Here is a 26,134-nt window from a genome sequence, read left to right on the forward strand (position 1 = left end):
TTTTGAAAATAAACGAATGCTATTCTATATAGCAGTAGCATAAATAATATGCCGTTTAAAGATATACAATGTAAATGGAATTGGGATACCCCTTAAGGGAGCCCCAGTTAATATGCCCCGGAAGCTTTTTCTATTCCGGATACACAGTAAACCGAAGTACAACAGGATTTTAACCCTATGTGTCGCAACCCAGAACTCAACCAAAACTAATTATCTCAGTCAGCAGCAGGAAGATTGCAAGCTCACGCCCCCTGCAATAAAAGCTTTGGAATGTACCATGTTTGCTCAAAACACAGGCAGGACTCAATATACCCCAACAGTTTTGTGACACCTAAGATAAAGTTTATCTGGTACATGGTATTCTGTTATAGTATTTTAAAGATATTATTATATTAGCTATGCAAAAAGGGGACAATATTTTAAAGAAATTTCCTATACATATTTGACCCCCCCCGGAACCAGGATAACTTGGTACCTTCTAAGTTTACTCATCAACAGATCCCAAGCGAGGTGAGATGGGTAAGCTCCTTATATTGGAATATTTTACGCGTATTGCTATGATACAGATAGGATACATTTGTTTCTTATCTCCTCGAAGCGTGCACGTTGCGATGTTTGTTCAGCGCACGGTTCTTAAAGGGGAAAATCTTGACAAAACCTTTGCGTCATTGTCTTAAAGGGACTTTTTTTGTAGAGCAATATTGTATTTTTTCAGAACGCAAAATATTTCTGTGTAAGTTAAAATAAAACATAGGTGCAGTTATTAATCCCTCACCGTTTTGTTGTTTTAACATTTTAACTTTTCAAATCTTAAGACATCACACATCGCCTCCTCTTAACTGGTTTAATGAATGAAGACATTTAAATTGGTACAACATAAACTTTATTTTAAGAGTCCTATGATTGTTTTAATTGCCTGCTACATAATAATATATAATTATATAACTTTTCTGACTACCAGTGCAATTTGCAAATGGACAAGTGTTACACCAGCATATCTTGTGCATAACACCATGTTCACATGCACCCAGCCTGCACATTATGTAATGCAGTGCATGTGCATGCCCAGAAGTTCAATGCACTGGGGTGGGTAGTAGAGGTGCAATTTATAATGTAATATTATTACTTATAGGGACATACATAGCTGGAAAATTGTGGGGGGAAATACAGGAACAGGTTGCAGCATAGCAATCAAGTAATCATGATACAAGAATGCTGACCTAATGTGTAAAGTGTAGGTAGGGTGTTCACAGATGCCGGACAGTTGATCAAAATGAGATATATTATCATAATCCTGTTTAAATGTAAAGGTCAGCAGATTAACATGAAGCACTGTGGAAACAAAAATATACACATTTACAACAAAGGTCTCATTATTATCATTATTATTATTATTCTCATTTATTTTTATAGCACCAACATTTTATGCAGCGCTATACAAAGGTATATTACAATCATAAGCGAACAAAACAATAAATAACTTACAATGAGACATTATGTAAGGCTATACACTGAAGATTAGCGCTGCAGAATCTGTTGGCGCTCTACAAATAACCGATAATAAATAATTACTACAATTTAAAAACATAAGTAAAAGGAGAGTAGTGCCGCGCTAGGATTTACTATTGAAACAAATAAAGGGCACTTTCATTCAGGAAGTATAAGATACTTCATGTAGAGCAGCCCACGGCTAAAATAAATTTTGGCTAAGAGGTGACGTTTTCACCTCTTAGCCAATAGCCATGCAGCAAATCTGGCTTGGCACCCATGGGAGCCGGATTTACCGCACAGCTATTGGCTAAGAGGTGAAAAAGTCACCTCTTAGCCAAAATTTTTTTTAGCCATGAGCTGCTGTAGGAGCTAAGAGCGGTGATCGGTTGAAACAAATAAAGGAGATTTCTACATGAAGTATCTTATACTTCATGAATGAAAGTCCCCTTTATTTGTTTCAATAGTAAATCCTAGCATTTGTAAAACGCTAGGATTTACTTTCACTTTAAGCACAATCAGCTGTAGAAGCACTTTTATACAAAGGGCCTGATATTCAAAACCTCGCTATCATGGAGAGAAATCACAGAAAATCTTAGGGATTTTTTAGACCTTGTATTGTAATGTGGGAGTCTCTGTTTCACATAAATAACACTACATAGCAATAAAAACATTTCTCGAGATAACATTTGTGTTTCTAAAATTCTCAGTGTACTACAATACATCTTAGATCACCAGAGCAGTGAGTTTTTGAATATCAGGCCCAAAGTGAGCTACAGTTAGAGAAGCTCTCAAGCTTACAATCTAAAGGAAATCAATTGGGACATTAAAGGAGAGGGAAACATAAGCGGTAGAGACATCTTATAGTAAGTTGTACATGTCCTTGAAAGTATATGTTCTTAAAGGGCCATAATACACAAATGTTTAAACACTTGAAAGTGATGCAGTATAGCTGTAAAAAGCTGACTAGAAAATATCACCTGAACATCTCTATGTAAAAAAGAAAGATATTTTACCTTAAAAGTTTCTCAGTAGCCACATCCCATTGTAAAGGACTTCTAAGCAGCAAATCAGTATGTCTGTCCCGGGACAGCAGAAGGAGCGAGCTTTCGTGCACACTTATATTATTTCCCTATTCAGTGTAAGGAAGTTTACAATGAAATCTCATGAGAGTTAAGTGAAATCTCATGAGATCACAGTAAAAGAGTTCATGACCTCAGCACTGTTGATGCTGATTGGCTGCTGTTCATTTCTTCATTTATTTATTTTTACCTGCAGCTGGGCTGCAGCTGAATATAACTTTTTACACAGAACTAACTCTGCTGAGCTGAGGAGATTGTGAGGTAAAATATCTTAATTTTTTACATAGAGATGCTCAGGTGATATTTTCCTGTCAGATTTTTACAGTTATACTGCATCAGTTTCAAGTGATTTAGCATATGAGTATTATGTCCCTTTAAGGAACACTTGATGTTTTTGAGACTAGAGGAAAGTCTGACTGAGCAAGACAAGTAGTTCCATATGATAGGTTATATAATTATATTAATATTTAAACTGGTATTATTCCTCAATAAAGGCTGCTAGATCTATATCCCTATTCATACCTCTTGGTTCCAAAGTCCCAAGGGTATGAATCCAATAAGTCTCTCTCTTTCTAAGGACCAGAAGTCGATTTCCGCCCATTTCTTCCCTTTTCACAGGTTCTATTGCTTTTATGTTTAGTTGATTCTTATCTCTATTGTGTGCTTCAGCAAAGTGAGAAACCACTCCATGTGATATAATCCCTGCCTCAATATTTCTTAGGTGTTCTCCAAACCTTGTTTTTATACTTCTTTTTGTTCTACCTATGTACTTTTTGTTACATGAACACTCCATAAGGTAAACAACATAATTAGAATACAGTTCATTAGATCCTTAAAGTACTTTAGTAACTTTTATATAACTGCTACTTCGCTACTGCACGCTCCGGCAGCCCGACACTAAGACCTTTTTTTTTTTTTTTTGACTGACGTTTTCGACGTTGTCCACTCCAAATTGTGCTATGCTTCAATGTAAAAAAAAACCACAGATCTTTTGGGTATGACAATGGTAACGCATGTGCAAAAGACCCAGTTTTTTCTTTACATTAAACATGCCAAAATGCCAGGATATTAATTGGTCAACGGCAAAAACGTCTGGGGGGGGGGAGTGTCTTAGTGTTGGGGCTTCCGGAGCATGCCGTAGCAAGGTAGCAGTTATATAAAAGTTACTAAAGTACTGTATGTTTTTAAAAAAAAAAAAAAATTTCAGCAGTTAAACTAATTTTATTTTTAAACTTCACATCGAATGCCAAAATATAAAGGTGTCAAATTTACCATCACTTTAATATTATAGACCTCTCCTGTCTTATCTGATTTAAAAGTTTTGTTGTTTCCATGTATATGTTCGCAACAATTGCAATTATGTCTCCCACATCTATTAAAGCCTTGACTAAACTTATTTAGCCACATATGTTTCTGCTTGTCTTTTCTCAAAACACTAGGGGCTATCATGTTCTTCACAGAAAAACTTTGTTAACCTTAGATTCTAAATACAATTGTATATTAAATTGTTTGATAAGAAACTGTTTTGTGCCTTTATTTATAGTGAAAATACTTTTTTATTTAAAGAGACATAATACTCATATGCTAAATCACTTGAAACTGATGCAGTATAACTGTAAAAAGCTGACAGGAAAATATCACCTGAGCATCTCTATGTAAAAAAGGAAGATATTTTACCTCACAATCTCCTCAGCTCAGCAGAGTAAGTTCTGTGTAAAAAGTTATACTTCACCTGCTCCCAGCTGCAGGTAAAAATAAAAAAAAAATGAAGAAATGAACAGCAGCCAATCAGCATCAGCAGTGCTGAGGTCATGAACTCTTACTGTGATCTCACGAGATTTAACTTAACTCTCATGAGATTTCATAGTAAGCTTCCTTTACCTGATTGGTGAAATAATATGAGCGTTCACGAGGCTCATCCCCTAAGCTGTCCCAGGACAGACACACTAAAATGCTGCTTTGAAATCCTTTACAATGGGATGTGGCTACTGAGGAACTTTTGAGGTAAAATATCTTTCTTTTTTACATAGAGATGTTCAGGATATATTTTCTAGTCAGCTTTTTACAGCTATACTGCATCACTTTCAAGTGTTTAAACATTTGGGTATTATGGCCCTTTAAGGGCCCTTAATATCATTATATCAATCTCCCTCTGAACTGATACAATTTCTATCATGTAAATATTTTCATTGTTAAATGCCATGTAACCTATTGACACTTTCTAAATGAAAAATAATAATAGGAACTCAATCCTGAGAAAACTTTTATGGCGACTGAGATTGACCCTACAGAGCGCCACATTATTTATGATCAGTATCAAATGTACAGAATAAGGGCTGTAGTGATACAATAAATAGCGAAAAACAAGGATGTTAAGAACTGAGAATAGGTGGGAAGTAAAAAAAAAAAGTCTCTAATTTAGCAAATATGTCATCATATTGTCAGTATAAAATTTAATTTACACTGACAGAGCTGATTACAAGTTAATATATTTTATTTGACACACTCATCCTCTGCACTTTTTTAGAGTCCAGTGAAAAGACTCAGTGGAAAAAAATATTTACAGACAGATCATTATAGCACCTGAGAGTAGAGTGTATGTATAATGGTCACAGAAGTGATGAGTTAACGATAAAATTTACATTTCAACTAGTAAAAAGCAAAAATGTTTATTTGCTAATGAGTCATGTATGTATGTTTTGCATAAAAGAAAGGTAAATTTGCCCTTGCACAAGTAGAAAAGCAAGACCTGCCTATGATCAGCTGTTTATTTGACTGGTGCTGCTTATTTAAGAGGGAACTTGAAGCACTACTGTGCCTGTTTGTTTCTCCAAATTTTAGTGCATTTAATTGCTAATATGCATGAAATATTTTATAGATGTTACCCACAGTAGCTCCTCATTCTATCATCCTCTGTAGTCTAAATTTTAACATCTACTTTCAGTGTTCTCCACAGAAAAGTTTTCCAGCCGGATTGTATTAACAAGTATTTGGGTGGGGTAGTGTAGTAATTTGCAATATTATAACGTTTTCTGTCATTTATAAATTTTACTCAAGCTATCCAAAGCACAAATTAATTGCATAATTTATTCTAAATTGATTAAATGATAATTTGAGCAAGAATCATTGAAAACATTTAACATTAACTAATGTTAGCTAAATATTGGCTTACCTTTTAGCCAGATGGTCGGTAAAATCAGCCGGGTGGTGCGCCCACTAAATAGCTCTGGGTAGAACATTGACTTTGATTTAATTCTTGATTTTGAGACATTATAAGTCATGGTTGACCTAGACATTGCTTTGATTGCTAATGGATGTTTGTATTGATTTCTCTCTATTTTTTTCTTTATTAGACTGAGACTGAAGTGTCAGACTGAGACAGCCAGAGCAGACCTCAACTTCACACAATGTTAAGGACCAAAAAATGAAATAGTTTATATTTGGATTCCTATCCACTTTTACAGGCTACTAGAAAGGAGATAGTAAAATCTCCACTCACACCAATGGCTTCTCTTCGCTCATCTTGATATTTAGGATTACAACCCTTTTTATTCAGGGTTAATAAAGTATTCTGTTAAGGAGCATAAGAGCATTTTGTTCTGACATTTAGCCATTATTTTTAACCTGGGTAAAGGCAAAACAGACGTAAATCATGGACAAGAAGTCGTTTGAAATCGTGCTTGATGAAGTACGAAAGGTAATGACAGCTTCTTGATTTCTAAAAAAACACACTGAAGTGGCAAATGTATAATATTTTGCCTGTGGATGATTAAAGGGACAAGGAAGTCAGAATTAAACTATTATTAAACTTTCACGTTTTAGATAGAGCATACATTTTTATCTCTTATCAACCTCTTTCTCTTGTTATCCTTTGGAACTTACCTCCTTTTCATGAAACCATACTGAGGTAGGCTCAGGAGTGTGCATGTGTTTGGAGCAGTATATATACAACATTATTAAAAAAAATGTTACAATGTTGCCATATAGAGCTCCAGACAAGTGCACAAACATTAAAAGGACACTGTACCCAAATTTTTTCTTTTGTGATTCAGATAGAGCATGCAATTTTAAGCAACTTTCTAATGTACTCCTATTATCACATTTTCTTCATTCTCTTGGTATGTTTATTTGAAAAGCAAGAATTTAAGTTTAGATGCCGGCCCATTTTTGGAGAACAACCTGGGTTCTCCTTGCTGATTGGGCAGCACCAATAAACAAATGCTGTCCATGGTTCTGAACCACAAATTTGCTGGCTCCTCTGCTTAGATGCCTTCGTTTTCAAATAAAGATATCAAGAGAACGAAGAAAAATTGATAACAGAAGTAAATTAGAAAGTTGCTTAAAATTGCATGCTCTATCTGAATCAAAAGAAAAAAAATTGGGTACAGTGTCCCTTTAACTTTCCTCAGAATGCTGTCATGTAATGGACCTGAGCTTTAACAAAGAATATCAAGACAAAGAGGCCAATTTAATATTATTGATAATTAGTTAAGTATCAGTAATACAATGTTCTAAAATATACATATATATAATAATGATATAATTCCCTGTATGAAAAAATGTGTATAGCCAGTTAATTTAATATCATATCTGTTAAAAATATATTATATACCCATAACTAGACTATTAATTACTTATTTTTTTATTTATCTGATATTTGTCATTTACAGGCCGTGACGACAGATTACAAAGTGAAAACTTTGGAACATGTACATGGATATTTTTCCAGTGAACAGGTAAAATTTGTAAGAACTGCCCAGTAGTTGATGACAATGTTTATATGTAATGTATACAATAAAAGACACATAAGCAATCCTGCATTGTAAATGTAACCTAATTTATCAGAAAGATAACCAACAAGTTAATGTACCGGTTCCAACTTATTAGTACAAAACTTTATTTTTTACAAACAATTATGAAAAATAATCAATGTAATCTCAGAACTAGCATGGTTAATCAACCCTGCAACAGTCACTTGTTTGGCACAGAAAGTTTTAAGAGACACTTTCCACCTTAACCAATTTGTCACAGTTTAGCCACCCCAAGAAAGCCTGTGGCTTAGTTCAGTGGGTGCAAGGGTTAACAAACACTTTCTACTCTGTTCTAGACCTAGACAAATGCCCAAACTCCCCTTTAATGCTACCCACGCTAAACTATATCTAAGCTGCCTCCACTTAAGATTTATTATATGGGAAATCCTTAGTAAAACCCAGACTCACAAATTCAAATCCAATAATACAATTTAGAAAAAATTAAGCTAAAGAAAAACACAGTATTAGTAATACCAGTCTCGTGGTTCAAATATTATACAAAGGCAAAACTTAAAGGGACATTAAACACTTTGAGATGGTAATATAAAATGATAAACTGTATTTATAAAAAAAAAAATTCTAATATACTTTCATTTTTTATTTTGCCCCCTTTTCTTGTAATTCCATAATAAAATCGTGAGCTTTTCAGTTCCTGTTAGAAGTGTAGAATACTGTTATATTCCACATAGCCATTGGCTATACACTCTAGTGATCTATTTATAACTGTCTCTAATTGGCCACAGCAGAGAAGACAACCTAAGTTACAACATAGCAGCTCCCATTTTTCGGAACAGCCAATAGAATGCAAGCTCAATCTGATTGGCTGATTGGATCAGCCAATCCGATTGAACTTGAATCTGATTGGCTGATTCAATCAGCCAATCAGATTTTTCCTACCTTAATTCCGATTGGCTGATAGAATCCTATCAGCCAATTGGAAATTCAAGGGACGCCATCTTGGATGACGTCACTTAAAGGAACCTTCATTCGTCGGTAGTCGTCGGTAGAAGAGGATGTTCTGCGCCGGAGGTCTTGAAGATGGAGCCGCTCCTCGTCGGATGGATGAAGATAGAAGATGCCGCTTGGATGAAGATGTCTGCCGGTCCGGATGTCCTCTTCTGCCCGGATAGGATGAAGACTTCTGCTGCTCCGGATGTCTTCTTTTGGTCCATCGTTGCTCGGCTGAGTGAAGACGACTCAAGGTAGGGAGATCTTCAGGGGGGTAGTGTTAGGTTTATTTAAGGGGGGTTTTGGTTAGAGTAGGTGTATGTGGGTGGTGGGTTGTAATGTTGGGGGGTGGTATTGTGTTTTTTTTACAGGCAAAAGAGCTGATTTCTTTGGGGCATGCCCCGCAAAAAGCCCTTTTAAGGGCTGGTAAGGTAATAGAGCTTTTAACTATTTTAATTTAGATTAGGGTAGGAAAATTTTTTATTTTGGGGGGGGCTTTGTTATTTTATTAGGGGGCTTAGAGTAGGTGTAATTAGATTAAAATTCTTGTAATCTTTTTTTATTTTTTGTAATTTAGTTTAGTTTATTTAAGTGTAGGTAATTGTAGGTACTTGTAGTTAATTGATTTAATTTATTTATTGATAGTGTAGTGTTAGGTTTAATTGTAACTTAGGTTAGGATTTATTTTACAGGTAATTTTGTAATTATTTTAACTAGGTAGCTATTAAATAGTTAATAACTATTTAATAGCTATTGTACCTAGTTAAAATAAATACAAAGTTGCCTGTAAAATAAATATAAATCCTTAAATAGCTACAATATAATTATTCGTTATATTGTAGCTATATTAGGGTTTATTTTACAGGTAAGTATTTAGTTTTAAATAGGAAGACTTTAGTTAATAATATTTAATTTATTTCGTTAGATTAAAATTATATTTAATTTAGGGGGGTGTTAGGGTTAGGGTTAGACTTAGCTTTAGGGGTTAATACATTTATTAGAGTAGTGGCGAGGTCCGGTTGGCAGATTAGGGGTTAATACTTGACATTAGGTGTCGGCGATGTTAGGGAGGGCAGATTAGGGGTTAATACTATTTATTATAGGGTTTTTGAGGCGGGAGTGAGGCGATTTAGGGGTTAATACATTTATTATAGTGGCGGCGAGGTCCGGTCGGCAGATTAGGGGTTAATAAGTGTAGGTAGGTAGCGGCGACATTGGGGGGGGGCACATTAGGGGTTAATAAATATTATGTAGGTGTCAGCAATGTTAGGAGCAGCAGATTAGGGGTACATAGGGATAATGTAGGTGGCGGCGGTGTGCGGTCGGCAGATTAGGGGTTAAAAAAATTTATTAGAGTGGCGGCGATGTGGGGGGACCTCGGTTTAGGGGTACATAGGTAGTTTATGGGTGTTAGTGTACTTTAGAGCACAGTAGTTAAGAGCTTTATAAACCGGCGTTAGCCCAGAAAGCTCTTAACTACTGACTTTTTTCTGCGGCTGGAGTCTTGTCGGTAGAGGGTCTAATGCTCACTTCAGCCAAGACTCTAAATACCGGCGTTAGGAAGATCCCATTGAAAAGATAGGCTACGCAATTGGCGTAAGGGGATCTGCGCTATGGAAAAGTTGCGGCTTGGAAGTGAGCGTTAGACCCTTTCCTGACTGACTCTAAATACCAGCGGGCAGTAAAAAGCAGCATTAGGACCCCTTAACGCTGCTTTTGACGGCTAACGCAGAACTCTAAATCTAGGCGTTAGTGTTTAACATCCCTTTAATAAAGAAAACTTTATTATGAGCAAAAACAAGTCACATTGCATTTAGCGCTGTGGAATCTGTTTAGCACTCTACAAATAACCAATAATAAAAATAATAATATTATGAGCAAAAAACAAGTCACATTGCATTGATATAAAAAAGTTAACAAACAATTTACACTCAAACAGTTTTAAAATAAAACGTAGAATTAACAGAAACCTGTGACTTTACCCAAAGTCCTATAGTTTCTGTTTCCAAGCAGATGGAATGAAGAATAGTAAAACACACTGTTCAGACAGTCTCCCACATAGAATTACATGAAGTTATATTGTTGAAATTAAAGTTCTATACACTGTTATCAGATTTATTGACAAAACCTCCTTCCAGTGTGTGCCAGGAAAGTGCCCACCCCTCTCTTTTATGACCTGTCAGAAAGCTCTGAATCCCTGGCTGAAACTATAGAACACCTTATAACTTCTGTTATGTATATCAAGTTCATATATACAAATGGGCAATCCACTTGTGACATCATGAGGATTTGTTTTATTAATATGGCTGTCATATTTCTGTCATCCAGTGTAATATGTGATAAAAGCATGTTTCCAGATAAACTAGGGTCACCTCTGGTTGACCTCATCTCTCTCTGTGTAGAGGGCACAGGTTTTTATCATGTCTCTGTTGACGTCTCTGTTCCATAAAAATCACTGTGCACAGAAGTAATTACCCCCCATCCTGTTGCACTAGGTGCAAATACTAAAAGTCAGTGGTCCCATAAAGGTTGCAAACAGCAGAGAAGAAACGCAAAGGAAAATTTAACCCCTAGGATGCTGATAGCATTTATTAAAGAGATAGCCACACCTTCAGAGTTTAATATAACATGTTTAGCTATGCATAGTAAAACAATTTTGCAACATAGTTTCAATAATGTTACTCCCTTTTCATGTAAATTAGCTATGAAAATTGTGAACTCTCTAATTTTCAGAATTGAAACAGCTAACCCTGCTACACATCTGTCCCTAATTGGCATAATAGATAAGAACTGTCTGCAAAACAATGCTAATTTGTATTAAAACATTTTTAGAATTGGCTAGTATAATATTCCTTTTGAATGAAAAAAAACGATCTTCTGTCTCAAAAATTTATCTTTGTCACTTATCACATTTCTCATACAGGAATTAATAAGTGTTGACATAATGAAAAACATGTTTTTCATACTAAATCATTTTGTTAAACGAATAATAGAGAACCGGGAACTTTGTATATTAAAGTTCTGTTTTTTAGTGATTTTAAATTGCTGCTTTTTTTTCTTTTCAGGTTATTGAATTATTGAAATACTTCTCCTGGGCTGAACCACAGCTAAAAGCAGTGAAAGCTATGCAACATGTAAGTGTATTTCATTTGCCTCTAGTTATTCTCTTATTCTCAGGACATGGTATCTATTGGTGGATACATAAGTATGCTGCTTTTTTTTTTTAATTCAGTAAAATGTCAAGCTCAGGGCACCCATAACAAATTTTCAAAAACAAAAAAGGGGGTTAGTTGCACTCTCAATCAATATTAAATTATGATTAAACAGTCACAAAAATTCATGTATACAAAAGAAAAAGTAAGAAGCAAATGACCAAATAATCAATGCCAAAGTGTGACCCAGGTTGCACTAGAATTTGGCGTTTATTCAAAAAAGTATTGTGTGTGCATAATAATGCCCTAGACTAGCCCATTTTGTTGGAGGGGCCTAACGCATCTTCTGGCGCTCTATACAAACATTACTGTCACAGACTAAATTTTGGAGTCGGTTGGCTATCAACATGCTGCATGATACATGCTGAAGGACCGGGATATGTGGCAAAGCGAAACGGTCATGGTATGTAACAGATAATTTGGAGTTCCTCTTTGTAAAAGAAAGGAGTGCACACTGGTAAAAGTTAGAGGATCCATGGTATGCTCAGTAATTGAGTGTGTTCAAGCTGCCCCATCAGCATGTATCATAAGTGGAGCTTGTACGGAGGAACTGGTATGACAACCAATTACTGTTATTTTTAAGTTTGCTAACAGTATATTTTCCTGTATGTCTTTACAATATCAATTGGTCTCTCTGGTGTGTGCAACATAGCATTAAGTGCCCAGATGAACACCAAATAAGGAAAATAGAGCGGAATCATTGCCTTGTGTTGATATAAAATCGGATACTCTGGAGTGTGCATAATAGCATTAAGAGCCTGGAGTATACAAGGAAACAGTTTCCTTTTTGTTTCTGTCATGAGCCAGCATGTATAAAATGTATCTATAATGTATTTATTTTTGCATTATTAAGTAATTTTGCTAAATATGGGGGTTTGTTATGTGCACACAATAGTTTTTGAATAAACACCAAACTCTAGTGCAACCTGGGTCAAACTTTGGCATTTATTATTTGGTCATTTGCTCTTTTATTCAACTCTGCCTCAAGGCTGCCACAATGCTGTTCAGTTTTACTGACTGCAATTGCACTGCTTGCTAATTTATTTTTTTATATGACTCCATCAATTATGCCATAAAGGATATTAAACACCTTTTGCTTTTGTGTAAAACTTATGCTTTATTTATTCCTCCCTAAAGAAGCCAAAAAGCAAAATCTGTAGCATAGGTCTTTAAAATGCTGCAAACAGGTGGATGTCCGGTAAGGGTCATCTTAACGGATGGCTTCTCTGCGGGCTTGTGCAGTGTGCGCATGAAATCTACAAATATCTCTGTCTTCAAGCACATTTGAGCTGTGTAAAGAGCAGAAATAGTATGCTAAACACCTTTTGCAGCTGAGAAGATATGTTTTGGTGCAGCAAGATACTGCGCCTTCTCAGATCGAGTATAGTCACAGACGAGGCCCGGTCTTCTAAAGAAAACAAGCAGGCAGCCTAAGATCCTACACCCTTTCTCAATGAGATGTTCTGTAGTTCGATAGGAACTATTAAAGAAATACAACAGGACACCGAAACTGGATGCTCTTTCAAGTTTTTTGCTAATCAAGTAAATCTTAGACATGAGGCATATTGTACGGGCAATAATTTTATTTCACAGATGGCGACCTATATTCACGCTCAATTTGGTGCAATAGAGAGCCTTTTGAATATTTACTATAATCATTTCTGTATACAATTGGAGGCAGAATGTGGACGTTTGTCTGATTTCCTACCCTCACACAAGTCTAAGTTGCAGTGTCTGGTGGTAGCATTTTCTGGACAAATGGCTTCACCAGGGACACCAGTGAGATCAGCTATGGGCTGCAAACCATAACAGAGAGGATCAGAAAGAGACTGGATTATTTGAGATACTTATTATGCCTGGAGAACTGATCCCTGTAGCCTTGGTGGAGATGATGGCCAGCTATAGGATATTATCCAATACAGGACAGATTGTATATGAAAGTACTGGCCTTATACAGCCATCTGTAAGTTTACAGTTGCAAAGAGCATTAGTCCATAACCCTGCAGAACATTGTGGCAGAGGGGCAGAAATATCTGAGTTGTTGTGAGATGAAGTTGGTGGTACTTGGGGGGAAAGACATTGTAAAAGTATATCGCTCTCTGCACTGGATTTTTGAGGACTTTCAATGCTGTCTGAGTAAGACCAATGGATATTTTGGGACCCTGGTAGGTGAGATCTTTGGCCTAGAGATGGTCAGGGGTGTCCTGAGTCTCATTTCTACTAGATGGAAGATTTGATCTTGCGTAACTAATTTTTACAACAGACTACCTTACCGGTAATTCCCTTTCTTCATTAGGTTAAGAAGATAGTTTTCGGAGGACTTAAACTGTTCATAAAATTTATCTCTCTGTGCACTTAGAATCTGAACCGATACAGATACAGTTGACTCTCCCACTAGAAAGCAATACTGAGACTTACTCCAACATATTGTTATTATTCACACCCCTTAAAATGCTAGGTTGTGTTCCTGTTTACTATTTGTGTTTTTTCATTTTATGTGTGATATTTGGGTAAGCCATGGTTAATCGTGGTTCTCCCCTGTCAGCTAATACAAGTTATATTTTACTATAAGGGTCTTCGCTAATGGGGGTGTCCACATTTATGAGGACTCTTTTTGTGATTATTAATAGGATGTTCTGATACTTTTTTTTATTATATTTTGACTACTTTTCTTTTCAATATATATATTATATGCTCTAATTATAGTACATATATATTTGAAATTATGGCGTACGAGCACTCTTTATATATTATTTAAAGGGATAGAAAAGTAAAAATTAGACTTGCATAAATCAATAGAACGTGTAATTTTAAGACACTTTTTAATTCACTTCTATTTTTAAAATGTACTTTGTTCTCTTGGTATCCATAGTTGAAAAAGAATATGTACATATCCGACACTAGTGTGAGCTAGCTGGTGATTTGTGCCCGCACACATTTGTCTCTTGTGATTGGCTGACTAGATGTGTTCAGTTAGCAGTTAGCTCTCAGTACTGCAGTGCTGTTCCTTCAGCAAAGGATATCAAGTGAATCAAGTAAATGTGATAATAGAAGTAAGTTGGAAAGTTGTTAAATATCATATGTTCTACCTGAATCCTGAAAGAAATAAAAGGGTTTCATGTCCGTTTAGTATCCTCTGTTCTGTTTTTTTTTCTCACACCCTTTACATTGGGTATTTGGCCAATTGTCAGTGGCTGAGGCATTGTGGTTTACTGTGTCTAATTTTCTAAATTATTTAATTACAGAATGGGATTGAACCTATTTTGCCACCTTAAATGGCCGTTATACTTAAATGTTGAAACACTTGAAAGTAATGCTGCATAGCTGCAAAAAGCTGACTAGAAAATATCTCCTGAACATCTCTATGTAAAAAAGAAAGATATTTTACCTCAAAATGTCCTAAATATTCACACCCCATTGTAAAGGACTTTAAGCAGCAAATCAGTATGCCTGTCCCGGGACAGGCAAGGGAGCGAGCTTAATGCACATAATCTTATTTCCCTATTCAGTTTAAGGAAGTTTACTATGAAATCTCATGAGAATTAAGTGAAATCTCATGAGATCACAGTAAAAGAGTTCATGACTGCTGATGCTGATTGGCTGTTGTTCATTTCTGCCTTTTTTGTAACCTGCCACTGGGCAGTAACTGAAAGATACATTTTTACACAGGCCTTACTTACTCTTATTAGCTGAAGACATTTTGAGGTAAAATATCTTCCTTTTTTACATAGAGATGTTCAAATTATATTTTTCTGTCAGCTTTTTACAGTTATGCTGCATCACTTTCAAGTGATTTAGCATATGAGTATTATGTCCCTTTAAACATTATTTAGCATTTTATTTTGTTTTAGAGGTGGACATTTAGGCTTTTTAGAAACTTCTATTAGTTGATCCAACAATAGCTATAATAGGAATACTTTAAAGGGACAGTATACACTCATTTTCATATAACTGCATGTAATATACTCTACTATAAAGAATAAAATGCACAGATACTGATATAAAAATCCAGTATAAAACTGTTTAAAAACTTACTTAGAAGCTCTCAGTTTAGCTCTGTTGAAAAGGTAGTTGGAAAGCCCACTGCAAATGGGAAATAAGACCCTCCCCCTTCCTTTGCATATGAAAAGACCCTTTACACAAACAGGAGCAAGCTGGAGTAGGTATCTGTTGGTATTCTCCTAAAACTTTGGGGCTTGGTTAGGAGTCTAAAAATCAGAGCAATGTTATTTAAAAATAAGCAAAACTATACATTTAAAGAAAAAAAAACTTTATGGGCTATATAAATCTACAACACATTTATGTAAAGAAAAAATGAGTGTATAATGTCCCTTTAAATACTTTGCGAGTGAACTCTAGCTTCTATATGCATACCAAATTGTTATATTGATTACAGCTCATGCTTTTATGTCTCTATATTGTCTAAGTAAGCCTGGGTTTATTGTTTCATTTACTTTATAGTGTATTACTGTTTCATATGCAGAATTTATTGCATTCTTATGCCAACTACTTGTTTGGGTCCATGGGTGACCCTAGATCTGTTCTATCACCAGTGCGATTATAGGTCCAAAAGTGGCCTTATGAGTAATTAGAGAATAGTTTATCCGTAAAATATAGGTTTCATATTTGATTAATTATTTATTCCATGTAGACACATTTGTAACTTTATCTCTTATGAAGATATTTTTTTTTACATAATATCATTGTAAAACTCTTATGCTCTACTATGTAATGTCTGTACTCAATATCCTTGAAATCTCAATAAAATAATTATAAATAATTAAAAAAAATGCTGCAAACAGCATAAATTAGCTATTTGATTTTCAGCATTTGCAGGTTACAAAGTGTGTGAGACATGCACAATTTAACGCAAAAAATGTGTTAAATTCCTTTTGTATGTATATATATATATTAATTAAAACCAATTACTCTAATATTTCTTTATGTCCAATTATATTTTTGAGAAAGGTAACAGGACATTTAAGAGAAGTTTTTTAGAAGATTATTGTCAGTTTGGGTCCACACTCCTAAAAAGGTTAACCACCCTGGTTCATTTGTTCATATTTTTACATGTTACGTGATTTTATTATTGAGAGCATCATGATTTCCTAAAGTCTGAAAATTCTTTCACAACAATGATGTCTGTATAAGGAATCATAGAACTAGAAATGAAATAAATACACTACAGGTAATGACATTTACATGCTTAAAAAAATAGTGTTCACATACAATAAAATGTAAATAAGATCCTGTTGTGTCCTATATCAGTAGCATAAATGCAAAGATGTATATCAAGTGCAGGAGAGAGGTTTATTAGCCAAGATCTATCCAATTTATGTCAAGGAGTTGGTGTAAGGAAATTGGGAGTTTTAAATGCGGTTACATTGTTAACGGGATATTGTAGTGCAAAAATGATATGCTCTTATTCATTAGAACATATAATTTTAGCACTACTGACCCTGCACGTCTATGCCCGTGCATGATATAGAAAGGGTGCAGGAGGCTATTTGCAGCTTAATCTAGGGTAAGACTTTAAGATGACTAAGGTGTAGACTGTCCCTTTAATTATTAATCATTTTCTAGATTAATGTATTTTTTTTTAGTCCTGTTGTATATGTCTGATAAAAAATGGTTTCTACCTTCCTTCAGTTCCATGTCTTTATTTATTGAAATTAAAGGGACAGTATACATCAATTTTTATTTAACTGCATGTAATAGACACTACTATAAAGAATAAGATGCACAGATACTGATCTAAAAATCCAGTATAAAACCTTTTAAAAACTTACTTAGAAGCTCCCAGTTTAGCTCTGTTAAAAGGATTAGTTAGAACACCCACTGAAAGTGGGAAATATTCAGACACCCCTCCCTCTTCCTCTGCATATGAAAAGACTCTTTACACAAACAGGAGCAAGCTGGATTAGGTATACATCAGTATTCTCCTAACACTTTGGGGCTTGGTTAGGATTCTGAAAATCAGCGCAATGTTATTTAAAAATAAGCAAAACTATAAAAAAAAAGCTTTATAGGCTATAACATGGATCATCTACAAAACATTTATGCAAAGAAAAAACGAGTATATAATGTCCCTTTAACAAAAGCAAAGACCAACATGTAAAATGATTATGTGCAACTGACGCTGACCTCTTTAGTTGGGAGAAACGGTTCTATGTTCCAAAAGAATAAACATGTAGGAACTGCTGATAAGTCAAATATTAAAATAATATTAGGTCAATCAAATAAAATGAATAACTAATGTATGTTTCCTCTCTTTATTCCTTCTTTCCTCTAGAAAATGGTTGCAATTACTGCGGCAAAAGTGGTGAATATACTTAATTGTTTTACATTTAGTAAAGACAGACTAAGTGCTCTGGAACTTTTGGCCATGTAAGTGTTTTTAAGGGTATTCAGTTAATATATTTCAAGAAGAATAACATTTGTATTGTATTTATGTACAGCTTGGTTAGAATATATTATGTATCTGCCAGTGGTTCTAAGTAGTTTCTGTACACCTGGGGCACCACATAGCATTTAGCTCAGAGTATACAGACAATGAGGGCTGAGAGGTTTGCCATGAATTCTGTTATTAATGAAATAATTTAGGTACCTATTGGCCTAGATTCAACAAAACCTGTGTGCGAAACCAATATTTCACATAACAAACGCTTGTCACAATATTGCATGTAAAGAGTTTTGTACCTACTCCTTGTCACAGCTGCGAGTTGCATGTTATGTTCAATTATAATAAATGGAACCGCATCTATAACGTTATCATAGAATAAGCTCCACTGAGAAGGATACCGGCATCACAAAAACACCTTAAAAACCTTACAGAACAAATACATTAAAATGAAAAGAAAAACTCCCTCTTTCAAACAATCCTCTGATATATGCAGGAAAATAAAACTTTGGAACAGAGAGAATTTTTTTTTTAGTTTTTTTAAAATATAGATGAGACAACCTCTTTATCTTTAAAATAGTGAGATATGACCGTGAGATAAGAGACATTACAGGGGCAATAAAGTCTTTATGAATTCCACAAGCTGAGGTGTAGGTGAAAATACCCTTAGCCACTCCTCTAGAATTCCCTGGATAGCAATCGATAGTCATGTGCCGGTGAGACAACATTTATACACTTGCACCTACTTAAAGTGATTCTAAACCTTCTTTTCTTTAATGATTCAGATAGAGCATGCAATTTTAAGCAACTTTATAATTTGCTCCTATTATCAATTTTTCTTTGTTCTCTTGTTATCTTTATTTAAAAAGCAGGAATTTAAAGCTTAGGAGCCGGCCTATTTTTGGTTCAGAACCTGAGTTATGCTTGTTTATTGGTGGCTAAATGGACCGGCTCCTAAGCTTTTTACATCCTGCTTTTTAAATAAAGATAGCAAGAAAATGAAGACAATTTGGTAATAGGAGTAAATTAAAAAGTTGCTTAAAATTGCTGCTCTAAAAATTGGGTTTAGTATCCCTTTAACTGGCCTTCCTAGATTTTTAGTAGAACTAAACTAGACTAAACAGGTTTGGCATTTTTTTAGAATCAAAACTGATTCTTTTCTGTCCTGCTTTCTTTTTTCTTCTTTCTTTCTCTCTTTTTTCCTCTTCTTTCTTTTCAAAGCTGTCAGGTATTTTGTTTTATAAGTAGCTGATATTATATCACAATAAACAGAGGCTGCTAATTGGATTGTTTTGGTTGAACCTCACAGTCACATAATTGCAGTACTATCCATAGAGGATGATTTGTTTGTTCCCTTATGGGAGTAATACCTGTTTAGTAATGTTCTTATCTTGGAGAGGATGTATTATTTTACATTGATGAACCTTTTTTGTTATCCAGTACTTTATAACTGAGTTTACATTTCTTAAAGGGATATGAAACACAAATATATTCGATTGTAATTCAGACAGAGCAAACTATTTTTAAAAAGTTTCCAATTTACTTCTATTATCAAACTTGCTTTGTACCCATGATATTCTTTGTTGAAAAAAATACCTAAGTAGGCGTCTGGAACACTACATGGCAGGAAATATTGCTGCCATCTAGTTCTCTGGCAAATTGAAAAACTGCTTCAGATTTGTGCATGCTCCTGAGCTTATGTCCCCAACTTTTCAACAAAAGATACCAAGAGAAAACTGGAAAATAACACCCTTAACTCTCTCTTTAATATTATGTTTCCTTGCATCATGTTTTTCATTACCAAGTATTTAGTGTATTAGTTATTTACATAACTGCAGTTTATTGCGACACATCAAATAGCTATATATTTAATGAAATCAAATTCAATTCAGATTCCTGTTTTTATTAAGATACTGACATTTATCTGTATCTCTATTATATTATAGCCTGATAATGGCAGATGCCGACAGTCACTTTTTAGTGATCTGTAGTGTATAGTGCTGTGTACCAGAATAGTTTATTTTCCTATATATATCTCTTTGCTTATTAGTGAGCAGTTCCTAAACAAGCAACCAGGTGACATAATGAATTAGTAATACAATGTTTTCTTGTGCTAACCCATGACAGCATTCATGCTGCACAGTTGTCCTTTTAAAAATGTCTAACACCGTGTACAAGCAGTTTTTATATTCTGTGTAAGCACACGGTTTATTTTATTAGTAATTGTATCCTTTTAAATGATCTGATTTTATTTGTTGTAGAAATATCAATGATGCTTCAAATTATCGACCTATTGAAGATCTTTTTAAAACAAATCTCACCGAAAAAAAGCGCTGCCGTAGAATTTTGGAACAGGTCAGTATTTCAGCTTGTGATGAGTGCTTATTTAGTGTAGCAGAACTATCAGTCAGAACAAAAGATTTAATCCTAGTAGAGAGAATAAACCAAGTGATCTGCAATTGCTGTCACATTAGATGCTTCTAATATATACTTAAGGCTAGATTACAAGTGGTGTGCTAACTGTTTCGCACGAGCGATATTGGGTTTAGAATGATTACCGCAGCTCTGGTTAACTATTACTTGAGACAAAAAAGTGTCACAAAACATACCAAACAAAACTATCAAATACAGTGGGGCAAAAAAGTATTTAGTCAGCCACCAGTTTTGCAAGTTCTCCCACTTAAGAAGATGAGAGAGGCCTGTAATTGTCATGGGTATACCTCAACTATGAGAGACAAAATGTGGAAACAAATCAAGACAATCACATTGTCTGATTTGGAAAGAATTTATTTGCAAATTATGGTGGAAAATAAGTATTTGGTCAATATCAAAAGTTCATCTCAATACTTTGTTATATATCCTTTGTTGGCAATGACAGAGGTCAAACGTTTTCTGTAAGTCTTCACAAGGTTGTCACACACTGTTGCTGGTATGTTGGCCCATTCCTGCATGCAGATCTCCTCTAGAGCAGTGATGTTTTGGGGCTGTCGCTGAGCAACACGGACTTTCAACTCCCTCCAAAGGTTTTCTATGGAGTTGAGATCTGGAGACTGGCTAGGCCACTCCAGGACCTTGAAATGCTTCTTACGAAGCAACTCCTTCGTTGCCCAGGCAGTGTGTTTGGGATCATTGTCATGCTAAAAGACCCAGCCACGTTTCATCTTCAATGCCCTTGCTGATGGAAGGAGGTTTGCACTCAAAATCTCACGATACATGGCCCCATTCATTCTTTCATGTACACGGATCAGTCGTCCTGTTCCTTTTGCAGAGAAAGAGCCCCAAAGCATGATATTGCCACCCTCATGCTTCACAGTAGGTATGGTTTTCTTTGGTTGCAACTCAGCATTCTCTCTCCTCCAAACACGAAGAGTTGTGTTTCTACCAAACAGTTCTACTTTGGTTTCATCTGACCATGTGACATTCTCCCAATCCGCTTCTGGATCATCCAAATGCTCTCTAGCATACTTCAGACTTGCCCGGACATGTACTGGCTTAAGCAGGGGGACACATCTGGCACTGCAGGATCTGAGTCCCTGGCGGCGTAGTGTGTTACTGATGGTAGCCTGTGTTACGTTGGTCCCAGCTCTCTGCAGGTCATTCACTAGGTCCCCCCGTGTGGTTCTGGGATGTTTGCTCACCGTTCTTGTGATCATTTTGACCTCACGGGGTGAGATCTTGCGTGGAGCCCCAGATCGAGGGAGATTATCAGTGGTCTTGTATGTCTTCCATTTTCTAATTATTGCTCCCACAGTTGATTTCTTCACACCAAGCTGCTTGCCTATTGCAGATTCAGTCTTCCCAGCCAGGTGCAGGTCTACAATTTTGTTTCTGGTGTCCTTCGACAACTATTTGGTCTTCACCGTAGTGGAGTTTGGAGTGTGACTGTTTGAGGTTGTGCACAGGTGTCTTTTATACTGATAACAAGTTCAAACAGGTGCCATTAATACAGGTAATGAGTGCAGGACAGAGGAGCCTCTTAAAGAAGAAGATACAGGTCTGTGAGAGCCAGAAATCTTGCTTGTTTGTAGGTAACTAAATACTTATTTTCCACCATAATATGCAAATAAATTCTTTCCAAATCAGACAATGTGATTGTCTGGATTTGTTTCCACATTTTGTCTTTCATAGTTGAGGTATACCTATGATGAAAATTACAGGCCTCTCTCATCTTCTTAAGTGGGAGAACTTGCACAATTATTGGCTGACTAAATACTTTTTTGCCCCACTGTATATATAGAAATATGTATTTATGAATAAATAGAATATTTTCTGCTATGTGGAAAACATTGGAATGTGAAATATTAATATTTTCATGTCAAGTTAGCGCACTTGAGAAAATGAGATTGGGATTTGCTTAAGTCAGGTGTGAGTCACTTTTCCTGCTCCATTGATTTCTATGGGGGAATACTGCTCCATTTGTAATCTAACCCTTAGTTGATTTTTTAGTTACAAATTTTGCAGATGTGCAAAAGAAATAGCAATTTCTGAAAACACAAATATAGGAAAAACTTTCATTGTGATTTTTTTTTGCTATAAATATACAATTTTAAAGGGACAGTAAGCACCTTGTAATTACAAGACATTTCTGTTGTGTTGCTATAGTATCTGCACATATCCAGATATATGTCTGTTGCACTTTTTCTTAATAAGGGCTAGATTATAGGAGGGATATCCCTGCTGAATTGCATGTTTCAACATCAATAAATCACTCTGCTGAGTGGCTTTAAGGACTCAGTCTCTCTTATTGTTGTCTCTAGATTACGTGTGGCACGTTAACAGTTACGCACAAGCGAAAATGGGTGTTTGTGTGCCTCGTGTTTTCAGCTCGTATAACAAGTAAACGTGATCGCTTGAGCTCACAATTCAAGTGTGTGTACATATGTATTTACAGACATATATACACATACTGTATAAACACATCATTTCATATGTATAAATATATAGACATATATCAGAGCCCTTTGTAGTGATGTAGTTTTTTTTAGATTTTCTTGCTCCATTGACTTCTATGCGGAATAGGTTAAGTATGCGCAATATTGTAAGTTCAGCTTTTTACTTTTGTCAGGTTAGCACACAAGCAATACCTTTTTATTTTCAACTTTCAATACGAGCGAAAAGCGTTAAATAGAGCTCCACTTGTCATTTGGCCACAAATCTGGTGTAAAAATAGTCAAATGCTTTGGACTGCAGTGATTTTTAGCTTTTGTTTACCTAACAAATTGCACATTTTTATTTCTAAACCATATTGACCAAACAAACACCTAGATTTAGAGTTTTGAGTTAGAAGGGGTGCGTTAGCTATGCATGTTTTTTTTCCCCCGCACCTTTTAAACAACGCTGGTATTGAGTGTTCTCTGAAGGGCTGCGTTAGGCTCCAAAAAGGGAGCGTACAGGCATATTTACCGCCACTTCAACCCTCAATACCAGCGTTGCTTACGGATGCGGCCAGCTTAAAAAACGTGCTCGTGCACGATTCCCCCATAGGAAACAATGGGGCAGTTTGAGCTGAAAAAAAAACTAACACCTGCAAAAAAGAAGCATTCAGCTCCTAACGCAGCCCCATTGTTTCCTATGGGGAAACACTTCCTAAGTCTGCACCTAACACCCTAACATGTACCCCGAGTCTAAACACCCCTAACTTTACACTTATTAACCCCTAATCTGCTGCCCCCGCTATCGCTGACCCCTGCATTTTATTATTAACCCCTAATCTGCCGCTGCGGACACTGCCGCAACCTACATTATCCCTATGTACCCCTAATCTGCTGCCCCTAACATCTCCGACCCCTATATTATATTTATTACCCCCTAATCTGCCCCCCCCCCCAACGTCGCTGCTACCTTACCTACACTTATTAACCCCTAATCTGCCGACCGGACCTCGCCGCCACTATAATAAATGTATTAACCCCTAAACCGCCTCACTCCCGCCTCAAAAACCCTATAATAAATAGTATTAACCCCTAATCTGCCCTCCCTAACATCGCTGACACCTAACTTCAAGTATTAACCCCTAATCTGCCGACCGGACCTCACCGCTACTATAATAAATGTATTAACCCCTAAAGCTAAGTCTAACCCTAACACCCCCCTAAATTAAATATAATTTAAATCTAGCGAAATAAAATAAATATTATTAAATAAATTATTCCTATTTAAAGCTAAATACTTACCTGTAAAATAAACCCTAATATAGCTACAATGTAAATAATAATTACATTGTAGCTATTTTAGGATTAATATTTATTTTACAGGCAACTTTGTATTTATTTTAACCAGGTACAATAGCTATTAAATAGTTAATAACTATTTAATAGCTACCTAGTTAAATAATTACAAAATTACCAGTAAAATAAATCCTAACCTAAGTTACAATTAAACCTAACACTACACTATCATTACATTAATTCAATAAATTAACTACAATTATCTACAATTAAATCAACTAAACTAAATTACAAAAAAAACAAACACTAAATTACAAAAAATAAAAAAAATTACAAGAATTTTAAACTAATTACACCTACTCTAAGACCCCTTAAAAAAATAACAAAGCCCCCCAAAATAAAAAATGCCCTACCCTATTCTAAAATAAAAAGTTTACAGCTTTTTTACCTTACCAGCCCTTAAAAGGGCCTTTTGCGGGGCATGCCCCAAAGAATTCAGCTCTTTTGCCTGTAAAAAAACCATACAATACCCCCCCAACATTACAACCCACCACCCACATACCCCTAATCTAACCCAAACCCCCCTTAAAAAACCTAACACTAAGCCCCTGAAGATCTCCCTACCTTATCTTCACCACGCCGGGTATCACCGATCCGTCCAGAAGATGGTCCGAAGTCTTCATCCTATCCGGCAAGAAGAGGTCCTCCAGAGGGTCCAAAGTCTTCATCCTATCCGGAAAGAAGAGGACATCCGGACCGGCAAACATCTTCATCCAAGTGGCATCTTCTATCTTCATCCATCCAACGAGGAGCGGCTCCATCTTCAAGACCTCCGGCGCGGAACATCCTCTTCTCCCGACGACTAGACGACGAATGAAGGTTCCTTTAAGGGACGTCATCCAAGATGGCGTCCCTCGATTTCCGATTGGCTGATAGGATTCTATCAGCCAATCGGAATTAAGGTAGGAAAAATCTGATTGGCTGATTGAATCAGCCAATCAGATTCAAGTTCAATCGGATTGGCTGATCCAATCAGCCAATCAGATTGAGCTCGTATTCTATTGGCTGTTCCGATCAGCCAATAGAATGCGAGCTCAATCTGATTGGCTTATCCAATCAGCCAATCGGATTGAACTTGAATCTGATTGGCTGATTCAATCAGCCAATCAGATTTTTCATACCTTAATTCCGATTGGCTCTGCGCCGGAGGTCTTGAAGATGGAGCCGCTCCTCGTCGGATGGATGAAGATAGAAGATGCCGCTTGGATGAAGATGTTTTTCCGGTCCGGATGTCCTCTTCTTGCCGGATAGGATGAAGACTTCGGAGCCTCTTCTGGACCTCTTCTTGCCGGATAGGATGAGGACTTCGGAGCCTCTTCTGGACGGATCGGTGATACCCGGCGTGGTGAAGATAAGGTAGGGAGATCTTCAGGGGCTTAGTGTTAGGTTTTTTAAGGGGGGTTTGGGTTAGCTTAGGGGTATGTGGGTGGTGGGTTGTAATGTTGGGGGGGTATTGTATGTTTTTTTACAGGCAAAAGAGCTGAATTCTTTGGGGCATGCCCCGCAAAAGGTCCTTTTAAGGGCTGGTAAGGTAAAAGAGTTGTAAACTTTTTATTTTAGAATAGGGTAGGGCATTTTTTTATTTTGGGGGGCTTTGTTATTTTTTTTAGGGGGCTTAGAGTAGGTGTAATTAGTTTAAAATTCTTGTAATCTTTTTTTTATTTTTTGTAATTTAGTGTTGTTTTTTTTTGTAATTTAGTGTTTGTTTGTTTTTTGTAATTTAGTTTAGTTGATTTAATTGTAGATAATTGTAGGTAGTTTATTTAATTAATTTATTGATAGTGTAGTGTTAGGTTTAATTGTAACTTAGGTTAGGATTTATTTTACTGATAATTTTGTAATTATTTTAACTAGGTAGCTATTAAATAGTTATTAACTATTTAATAGCTATTGTACCTGGTTAAAATAAATACAAAGTTTCCTGTAAAATAAATATTAATCCTAAAATAGCTACAATGTAATTATT

The 26,134-nt window shown here is 35.8% G+C and overlaps 2 protein-coding genes across 4 annotated transcripts in view; one reads left to right on the forward strand and one right to left on the reverse strand.

Annotated features, from left to right (window-relative positions):
• NHLRC3 (NHL repeat containing 3) overlaps positions 1 to 497 on the reverse strand; it is a 79,176-nt gene extending 78,679 nt beyond the window's left edge. The window contains exon 1 of the mRNA XM_053708410.1: positions 476 to 497. The gene's annotated coding sequence lies outside the window, so the exon portion shown is untranslated. The remainder of the gene's footprint in view (positions 1 to 475) is intronic.
• PROSER1 (proline and serine rich 1) overlaps positions 387 to 26,134 on the forward strand; it is an 85,331-nt gene continuing 59,583 nt past the window's right edge. For 2 of the 3 annotated variants that reach the window (XM_053708405.1, XM_053708407.1), the window contains exons 1-6: positions 387 to 519; positions 5,924 to 6,267; positions 7,241 to 7,306; positions 11,395 to 11,463; positions 17,834 to 17,928; positions 20,203 to 20,296. In XM_053708405.1, coding sequence (XP_053564380.1) covers positions 6,223 to 6,267; positions 7,241 to 7,306; positions 11,395 to 11,463; positions 17,834 to 17,928; positions 20,203 to 20,296 — 369 coding nt within the window. In that variant the 5' untranslated portion in view covers positions 387 to 519; positions 5,924 to 6,222. The remainder of the gene's footprint in view (positions 520 to 5,923; positions 6,268 to 7,240; positions 7,307 to 11,394; positions 11,464 to 17,833; positions 17,929 to 20,202; positions 20,297 to 26,134) is intronic. The other variant, XM_053708406.1, reaches the window with a different exon arrangement.

This window comes from Bombina bombina, chromosome 3 (genome assembly GCF_027579735.1).
Source record: "Bombina bombina isolate aBomBom1 chromosome 3, aBomBom1.pri, whole genome shotgun sequence".
In the NCBI taxonomy this organism is placed as follows: domain Eukaryota; kingdom Metazoa; phylum Chordata; class Amphibia; order Anura; family Bombinatoridae; genus Bombina; species Bombina bombina.